Source organism: Clupea harengus, chromosome 21 (assembly GCF_900700415.2).
Source record: "Clupea harengus chromosome 21, Ch_v2.0.2, whole genome shotgun sequence".
Classification (NCBI taxonomy): Eukaryota; Metazoa; Chordata; class Actinopteri; order Clupeiformes; family Clupeidae; genus Clupea; species Clupea harengus.
In genome coordinates, this window is record NC_045172.1 from 24,456,362 (window position 1) to 24,466,783 (window position 10,422).

The following is a 10,422-nucleotide window of genomic DNA, read 5'->3' on the forward strand; positions in this document are numbered from 1 at the left end:
CTACAGACACTGAGGCCCTAACTGAAATCACCTACAGACACAGAGGCCCTGACTGAGAAAGTTATCCCACCTCTTACGACAGTATTTTTCTGGATATAAATAACTTTGCTTTTTTTTAGCCTACTTCTAACAAGTGTGCAAGAATAATTTTTAGTCTGACATTTCAAACAGGTTCATTTTACGGGTTCAGGCTCTGGGCTATGTAAAGCGTGTGTGTGTGTGTGTGTGTGTGTGTGTGTGTGTGTGTGTGTGTGTTGTGTGTGTGTGTGTGTGTGTGTGTGTGTGTGTGTGTGTGCTTGCTCTAAGGGGTTCAGGCTCTGGGCTATGTAAAGCGTGTGTGTGGTGTGTGCTCTAAGGGGTTTCAGGCTCTGGGTGTTGTGTGTGTGTGCGTGTGTATGTGTGTGTGTGTGTGTGTGTGTTTGCTCTAAGGGGTTCAGGCTCTGGGCTATGTAAAGCGCCTAGAGACAATTTCAGTTGTTTTTGGCGCTACATAAGTAAAATTGAATTCTTGTGGAGAAAATCCATTCTTGCAGTCCACTGATTTCTCAGACGTCTCGGTGCAATAACTAGCTATAACTATAGGCCATGCCCATGGTTGGTAATACATACCGTCGACATTATTATGTTGGAAATTACTTTCGGGTTTCATCAGGAAATGTTGACAGGGTGAATGAAATAAACGTGAGCGCCCTCTACAGCTTTGGCACAGTTATAGCAGACACCACTCACTAAGGCTACAAAAGACCTCTGCCTCAGCGATATGAAAAATACCATCAAAAAAAAATGTTTATGATTAGTATGCATTACTTATGTTTACTATTTACACATCATAGATTATCATTGCAAATACAATGAATAAAAAAAAAAAAACATAAAAAAATTAACATGACCAAGACACATTTTCAGATTGATCAGACGCTGAAATGTACCAGATATTCCAGAATCATCCAGATTCATTAAGAATTCACACCACCATAAAATGACCGCGGAGCGAAGAACATGGAGGTAAAAATGGAGTTAAGACATAAGAGTTAGTGACACCTGTGTAAACACATTAATACAGTTCAATCATGTTACCTTGGCAACGCCAGTCATGATTGCCATAAAGGTTCACAGGTGAGAGATGTACGTTTAAAGTCTCCTTTGCTAGGCAACAAGGTCCAAAGCCCTCCAATGGTGGATCAGGCACCGGTGATGCCTGTGATCTGATTGGCGAGGGAGCTCTCAGACATGCTGATTTCCACCAATCACAGAGCAACCCTGCTCGCACTGGGTCTTTTTCAGGAGTGCCCAGCCGGCCGGAGCCCCTCCCTCTCTCTGACCCAACATTCCTAAGGAGGTGCCACACCTACTGTCATGGCCGCCGCCGGCCACTGCACCACATGTACAGCTGCACCAGGGCAAGCATGTGTTTTTGTTTACCCGAGGGGTCTATTTGGGTCAGGCCTTAGGTGACCTGCTGGGGCCTGGGGGGGGCCTGGGGGGCCTGTAGGGGACCAGGGAAAATACAGAAAGACGGGGAAATACAGACATGGAGGGAGCGAGAGAGGCGCACTCCTTCCTCTTGCTCTCTTCCTCTCTTCCTCTCTCATCCTCATCCTCATCCTCTCGCTCTGCTCCTCTCTCCTCCTCTCTATGTGACTGTATCCTGCCATCTTTCCTCCATGAAAATGTTGTGCTCTGTTAGATCCTAAGGCAAATGTCACAATACACATCAGAATGTACAACATCTATACATTGTGCGGTTGTGGGACGGGGTGGGTGGGGTGGGGTCGGGGGTGTGTGGGTGTGTGTGTGTGGGGGGGGGGGGGGGGGGGGGGGTGCTTATAGCACTGTGGCCTCTATGACGATAGCCGGGTCCTCAATGTCAGCTTTACTCTGAACCATCCTCAGCTCCAGCTGGGCGGGAGACGGTCTTCTTCCTGGACCCGCCATCTCTGAGAGAAGAGAGAGAGAGAGAGAGAGAGAGAGAGAGAATGGGAGAGAGAGAGAGGAGGGAGAAAGGGAAGGAGAAATATAGATAAGGCTGAAAAACAGACAAAGCACTTGAGAGGATAAACATGAAGCTGAACTGTCCACCTCCTATTCATACTCACAGTGAAATGAGTCATTTTGACAGTGATTGTTTACAGTGATTGTTTACAGTGATGTTGCCCTGTTGGCATTATGTTAAGCCAGCATGTCCATATGCCGGAAAAGTCATTACAGCAATATGCACATTTCATCTTAGTAATATTGCCGCCTATCTTCTGCAAGTGGGAATGGGTTGGTTATGGCTTCCACATGTGAAAGGGTGAGTCACATCCAACACAGCAGTAATTTAATGCAACAGATCTTCCTTTATCTGTGTCATTTTGCTACATTTAGGAAAGTTGCATTAAATGACTGCAAGAGTCAGAAAACCTGTCTACGTGTTAGCATCTGAAAGGTTATTACAATGCTGTTCTATTGGGCTGTGCCAGTAATTGACTAATGTTCCTTCAGTTGATAGAAAATGCTGCCTCCCCATACTGGCCTGTTCATACTGACTCACAGAAAACAAATATAGCATCGGTTTCAAATCTCTACTCTAAATGGCTTAAGGGCCCAGTACTACAAGGCCTTACAGTTCTCCCCTGTCCACGGACACGGACACACACACACACACACACACACACACACACAAACACACAAACACACAAACACACCATTTTTTACAAAGTGTCCCAGTGTCCCTGTTATTCCAGGAGTGTCAGAAACAGCACCGGGAGAGAGAACCGATACAGAACAGTATCGAGCCGTTCTACGAGAAGTATGATTGCTTCTAAGCTCCTGAATGTTTTTCCGCCCTTCTACCATTCCCTAGAGGTCGCAGGTCGGAGGCTTAAGGGTTGAGTCTCACTGTGGGGCATAGGAGATGGTCCTCTGTATGACGTGATGCATGACAGAGAAAACTAAGGGTTGAGTCTTACTGTGGGCATAGGAGATGGTCCGCTGTATGACGTGGTGCATGACAGAGAAAGTCTTTTCACAGGCCATCTAGAAAAAGAGAGAGAAGACATTACTGAAATGTTCCTGACGTGAGACTGAGTGACTGGTGACAGGCGCCCCCTGCTGGTAGTTGTGCTCACTTTCAGGTCGGTGGGGTAGTGGCGCGTCCAGGCCAACAGCATGGCTGCAAACAGGTCGCCAGTGCCCACGAACACCGCGTCCACCTTTGGCACCTCCATACGAATACGCTGAGTCTTCTTCGTGCCATCGGGCATCACTGGGGGTCACACACACACAGGTGTAAAAACACACATACACACATCTTTATGGAAACACACACACCTGCACCAATTTCATTCATGTATTCATGTAAATCAACATACACATTCATCCATCAACATACATGCAAGGATACACAGAAACCTATACATCTATAACACACACATAGGTACATACAACCCCATTTCCAAAAATGGAAAAAAACCTCTGTTGGTGCTGCACACTGCGTTACTCACCAATCCCCTACACTGCCAACACAACACATTGCTCCACAAAAGTTTGGAACAATAGCGTGATGTAACATCAACATTTCTTTCAAAAATGCATCTTAAACGTTTTGCCCACTGTTTGTTAAGCATTTTCCTTAAGCAGTTTGTTAAGTGTAATCTTCCTAGGGTTAAGGTATTCATTATGGAATCTAGGGTTAGTGTTCCATTATGGAATCTAGGGTTAGGGTTCCATCATGGAGGCGTCCAGCAGCACAAATGTATGGGTTTTTGTTGCCGGTTTTTTGTGCTTCCTAATTGGAGACACATTCTCAATGGGTGGTGGGTCAGAATCGTAGGCATACACGCTCTCTGCTTTTGCAGATGGGTACTTGTAATCTTGTAAGCTGGGCAGAAAGTGGTTTGTTGTCCTGCTGGAAAATGCAGGGCTCGTCCCGGAAAAGAGCCAAGTCTGGATGTCAGTATTTGTTACTGTAAGGTGAAAACCTCCTTCTGCATTAGCAGTGTCCTCATGTGCAGCTGTGCAGACTGAGGGCGCTGACACACCCCACACACACACAAGACATGATGACTGATGACGGATAACAGCTTTTGAGTGGTGCGGTGCCCGGAGAAGACAACTGCAGCATAGAAAAGCCTTTAAGTTGCATCTGTGGATGAGGCAGCGAATGTTGTTGACAAACAACGGTATATCAGAATCAGAATCAGGTCACGGCCTTCACGACAGTGAAGTCTGAGGGACCAGAGACACACGTTCGTCTTTGCGGAAATGTCGTCCTCAAAGTTCTAGATTATTCGCATGCGTTTTTTTGGAAACTGTTGCAGGCATAATTTTCAGATTAGACAATACAATTTTTTTTTTTAAATTGATCAGCTCATTACACCTTAAAGCAGAACAATGGAGGAATTGCTAATCGCTAATGAGATGCTAGTGGCTAAACCTAGCGAAACCTGAAATGTGCTTACTTTGACACTATGACAAACTAGTGAGTCAACAACTTTCCTAACACAGTCAAACATCAAACAAGTGCAACACAAGACAAAGCAAGACGGCAAATAAGCTACTTACTAGTTCGGCAGACAGTAGTAACCGGGCGGCCGCAGGCAAACTTACATAACGCAGTAATATGCCTACGGACCCTGGTATGGCAATGGCACGGGAGGCGATTCTCCATATTAAACGTCATTGTAGCACCCCAATTTTTTTTAAGCTGTTATTTTAAGGTAAAACTGCTAATCCTAACCCTGAAGTACAATTCCTACATAATGCCACTTTAAAGTGTGTAGATCTTCATACTGTTTTTCTTTGAATAACAATCAAAGTACATTATTTGGAAATGGGGTTGTTGTACATGAATGCAAACATGCAAAACACACACACACACACACACACACACACACACACACACACACACACACACACACAGACACACACACACAGACACACACACACTCTCTCTCACACACACTGATTCTATGAGACAGACATGCACACAGATTCTCTGGCTGCCCAAGGAGACACACACACACACACACTCTCTCACCGATTCTCTGGCTGCCCAGTGACACGAGGAAGCGGTCGCCCAGACGGGACGGCAGGTCTGAGCTGGTGATCACCACCGTATCCGGACCCATCTGATGCAGCAGGTCCATCACCTGGAGTCACACAGCCGGCAGGTTAGCTACACACACACACACACACACACACACACACACACACACACACACACACACACACACACGCATACATCTCACATGCTTACGCATACACACACACGCATACTCTCACACTTACATCCATCACCTGCAGTCATGTGAGTCATATACACACATATGTGTGTGTGTGTGTGTGTGTGTGTGCGAGACAGTTGTTTACCTCCACTGCATCCTTTTCTGTGCTGATGTTCTTCCCTGTCAGCAACCTGAAACAAGGAGAACAGTCAGGTCACACACATACAGAATTGTAAACCCTTTACACACACACACACACACACACACACACACACACACATACAGCTATAGTCTCCACCAGTGTATGTGACCGTTTACACACACACACACACACACAACACACACACACACACACACACACACAACACACACACAGCTATAGTCTCCACCAGTGTATGTGACCCTTTTACACACACACACACACACACACACACACACACAGCTATAGTCTCCACCAGTGTATGTGATCTTTTACACACACACACACACACACACACACACACACACACACACACACACACACACACACACACACACACACACACACACACCACACACACAGTCACAGTCACAGTTGTACTTCTCCATTCCACCACCAAGCTCTGCCACGGACGTGACTCAGGCAGACTGGCTAAACTTTATAAAGCTGGGTGGTGTTGGTGTTGGGCTAAACTTTATAAAGCTGGGTGGTGTTGGTGTTGGTGTTGTGCTAAACTTTATAAAGCTGGGTGGTGTTGGTGTCAGTGTTGAGCTAAACTTTATAAAGCTAGGTGGTCTTTTGTTGGTGTTGTGCTAGACTTTATGAAGCTAGGTGGTGTTGGTGTTGGGCTAGACTTTATGAAGCAGGGTGGTGTTGGTGTTGGGCTAGACTTTATGAAGCTAGGTGGTGTTTATGTTGGACTAGACTTTATAAAGCTGGGTGGTGTTTATGTTGGACTAGACTTTATAAAGCTGCGTGGTGTTGGTGTTGGTGTTAGGCTAGACTTTATGAAGCTGGGTGGTGTTGGTGTTGGGACAGACTTTATAAAGCTGGGTGGTGTTGGGATAGACTTTATGAAGCTGGCTGGTGTTGGTGTTGGAATAGACTTAATGAAGCTGGGTGGTGTTGGTGTTGGGACAGACTTTATAAAGCTGGGTGGTGTTGGTGTTGTGCTAGACTTTATAAAGCTGGGTGGTGTTGGTGTTGGGATAGACTTTATGAAGCTGGGTGGTGTTGGGATAGACTTTATAAAGATGGGTGGTGTTTGGCTAAACTTTATGAAGCTGGCTGGTGTTGGTGTCAGTGTTGAGCTAAACTTTATAAAGCTAGGCGGTCTTTTGTTGGTGTTGTGCTAGACTTTATGAAGCTAGGTGGTGTTGGTGTTGGGCTCAACTTTATGAAGCAGGGTGGTGTTGGTGTTGGTGTTGGGCTAGACTTTATGAAGCTAGGTGGTGTTGGTGTTGGGATAGACTTAATGAAGCTAGGTGGTGTTTATGTTGGACTAGACTTTATAAAGCTGGGTGGTGTTGGTGTTGGTGTTAGGCTAGACTTTATGAAGCTAGGTGGTGTTTTGTTGGTCTTGGGATAGACTTTATAAAGCTGGGTGGTGTTGGGATAGACTTAATGAAGCTGGGTGGTGTTGGTGTTGGGATAGACTTTATGAAGCTAGGTGGTGTTGGTCTTGGGATAGACTTTATGAAGCTGGGTGGTGTTGGTGTTGGATCCCAACGCCTAAACCTAAGTTTAGCTTGGAGGCCAAAGTCTATTACAGTTGTATATCAAAGTATTTGCCTCAGTTTAAAAAATGAAAATGACCATTTAGTGACAATTAGGTGATTGCCAGCTGACTGCCAGATGTCCTGGTACTCACTCAGCTTCAAACTGGTTGGGGGTGATGATGTCCGCGACAGGAACCACTTTGTTCTTGTAGACAGGGTGCAGGTTTGCGGGAACATACTAGAACACGCATACAACCACACACACACACACACACACACACACACACACACACAACTATTCTGTTATTATTTCATTTGTAAATATGTCATATTTATTTATTTGTTTAATCGTTCTTTGCTGTAGGCAATGAGGTGCATGCCTCCTCACTAGCAGACCTGTCACTCATCAAACAATCACAGACCTGTCACTCATCAACCAATCACAGACCTGTCACTCATCAACCAAGCATGCATGCATGAGACCAGGTGTAGCCATAGCAACAAAGTATTTCGCTTAGCTTAGGAGTTCCTGCTTTTCCTCAGTGAACGTTGGCCTCTAGCTGCTCTGGTTGCAGACGTGTTATGGAGCATGCGAGACGTGTTGGGGAGCGTGTGAGACGTGTTGGGGAGCGTGTGAGACGTGTTGGGGAGCGTGTGAGACGTGTTGGGGAGCGTGTGAGACGTGTTGGGGAGCATGTGAGATGTGTTGGGGAGCGTGTGAGACGTGTTGGGGAGCGTGTGAGACGTGTTGGGGAGCATGTGAGATGTGTGAGACGTGTTATGGAGCGTGTGAGACGTGTTGGGGAGCGTGTGAGACGTGTTGGGGAGCGTGTGAGACGTGTTGGGGAGCGTGTGAGACGTGTTGGGGAGCATGTGAGATGTGTGAGACGTGTTGGGGAGCGTGTGAGACGTGTTGGGGAGCGTGTGAGACGTGTTGGGGAGCATGTGAGATGTGTGAGACGTGTTGGGGAGCGTGTGAGACGTGTTGGGGAGCGTGTGAGACGTGTGAGACGTGTTGGGGAGCGTGTGAGACGTGTTGGGGAGCATTTGAGATGTGTGAGACGTGTTGGGGAGCGTGTGAGACGTGTTGGGGAGCATGTGAGATGTGTGAGACGTGTTGGGGAGCGTGTGAGACGTGTTGGGGAGCGTGTGAGACGTGTTGGGGAGCATGTGAGACGTGTTGGGGAGCGTGTGAGACGTGTTGGGGAGCATGTGAGATGTGTGAGACGTGTTGGGGAGCGTGTGAGACGTGTTGGGGAGCGTGTGAGACGTGTTGGGGAGAAAGATGTGTTGGGGAGCATGTGAGATGTGTGAGACGTGTTGGGGAGCGTGTGAGACGTGTTGGGGAGCGTGTGAGACGTGTTGGGGAGCGTGTGAGACGTGTTGGGGAGTGTGTGAGACGTGTTGGGGAGCGTGTGAGACGTGTTGGGGAGCATGTGAGATGTGTGAGACGTGTTGGGGAGCGTGTGAGACGTGTTGGGGAGCGTGTGAGACGTGTTGGGGAGCATGTGAGACGTGTTGGGGAGCGTGTGAGACGTGTTGGGGAGCGTGTGAGACGTGTTGGGGAGCGTGTGAGACGTGTTGGGGAGAAAGATGTGTTGGGGAGCATGTGAGATGTGTGAGACGTGTTGGGGAACGTGTGAGACGTGTTGGGGAGCGTGTGAGACGTGTTGGGGAGCGTGTGAGACGTGTTGGGGTCTGACAGCATGAGTCTCTGGAGCAGCACCTTCAGGCCCTGGCCAAGGAAAATAACACCAGGCTGTGGCCTGTATGAGAGGAGGAATCTGACCCAAAAACAATCACTTTCACTGGCAGAACACACACAGCTTGCTGTTGCTGTATTATTGCATTTGCCTCAACTCCAAAGACACACACACACACACACACACACACACAATGGCTTTCAACTGAGAACTAGCCCAGTGTGACGGAGAGCAGAAATTCCAAACTCACCATGGAGCCATGATCCCCCAGAACTGGATCACACACTGCAAAACAAACAACAGAAGTCAGCTTACGCACACACACACACATATACACACACACACGCATGCACACACACACACGCACGCACACACCTTCCCCAAAGCTCTTTTGCGTCCACACTCACCTATCTCCACAGATCTTAAACTCACTGCCCAAGCCCAACTGCAGACAAGAGAGTAAGGGCAACAAGCTGGTTGTCAGGGCTGTCATGCTTGTGTCTTCTAGAATCAGGATTGTTATATTTGAGTCATGTTTATGTGTTCTAGAATCAGGGTTATCATGATTATGTGTTCTAGAATCAGAATTGTCATCTTTACGTGTTCTAGAATCAGAATTGTCATCTTTGCGTGTTCTAGAATCAGAATTTTCATCTTTGCGGATTACAGAATCAGGGTTGTCATGTTTGAGTGTTCTTGAATCAGGGTAGTGCTTAGTCCACTGAGAGACAATGTTACAGTTGTTTTATTTATGTGCTAGTTGGGAATATTTTTGGTGTAATCCCGAGTCTCCTGTTGACTTCAGTGGGGCAAGGGATTTCTCTGGTCTGCACAAATCAACCGATTGCTTGACACTACTATGTTTTACCACCGCCTCAAGGGGGATAAGCCCAAACATAAGGCTGCCATCAGGTGAAATAAAGATGGGTAGTAATGGCTTGTTTTAAAGCAAAACTATTCCGGAAAATAAAATATATATATAAACAGCCACATCCATTGCTGCTGACATCGGGTGAAATAAAGATGGGTAGTAATGGCTTGTTTTAAAGCAAAACTATTCCGGAAAATAAAATAAATATAAACAGCCACATCCATTGCTGCTGACATCGGGTGAAATAGTGATGATTAATGACTTGGTTTGAAACAAAGATCATCTTTGCTGTAAACGGCTCCGGGAAAATCTCTGCCAGAAACGTAGGCTAACGCTTACATCAGGTGAAATATAGACGAGTTATTAATGGCTTGCAATGCTGTGTGTCACATAAAAATAAATGTCTCTGTGCTAGAGGCAGGATTCTATGGGGCCCCTAAGGGTCATGGTGGGAATATTTAGGAATACCTTTGCGTTCCCTCGCAAAACCTTTTCCATTCCCTTGCAATACGTTTTGCATTCCCACGCAATAGCCTACACTTTGTATTACCTCACAATCCTTTTGCGATCCAACTGGTACTTAGTCTATTTGACAGTACGGGCACCGCCACGACATTGATCAGCTCATAGAGTTGTACTTTGAACTTGGCATTAAATATGCAGATATAGTTTTACTGCTTAAATGGTAAGTGTGGCTATGTAATCAGGGAGAGTTAACTCACACACACACCAACGCATCTCCCCAAGTGGTGAACAGAACAGAAAATATATTGCCTGCTTAGTACACAGAATAATAATTCAATTCAATTGTATTTATATAGCTCCAAAACAATTAAATTGTCTCAAGGCGCTTTACAGAGCCCTTTACACGATCATTGGGCAGTATCCGGATGAACAGCCATCTATGACATAGAATGAACATGTGCCATAACATAACTGGCTT

At 46.4% G+C, this 10,422-nt stretch overlaps 1 protein-coding gene across 1 annotated transcript in view; it reads right to left on the bottom strand.

Moving 5' to 3' along the window:
- Positions 1-1,807: 1,807 nt before the first annotated feature.
- The window catches only part of pdxkb (pyridoxal (pyridoxine, vitamin B6) kinase b), a 16,004-nt gene continuing 7,389 nt past the window's right edge, over positions 1,808-10,422 (bottom strand). The window contains exons 5-11 of the mRNA XM_031558264.1: positions 8,859-8,893; positions 7,058-7,143; positions 5,353-5,398; positions 5,021-5,132; positions 3,111-3,247; positions 2,952-3,018; positions 1,808-1,937 (exon numbers count right to left, since the gene is read on the bottom strand). Of these exons, the coding sequence (XP_031414124.1) occupies positions 1,825-1,937; positions 2,952-3,018; positions 3,111-3,247; positions 5,021-5,132; positions 5,353-5,398; positions 7,058-7,143; positions 8,859-8,893 (596 nt within the window). The 3' untranslated portion in view covers positions 1,808-1,824. The remainder of the gene's footprint in view (positions 1,938-2,951; positions 3,019-3,110; positions 3,248-5,020; positions 5,133-5,352; positions 5,399-7,057; positions 7,144-8,858; positions 8,894-10,422) is intronic.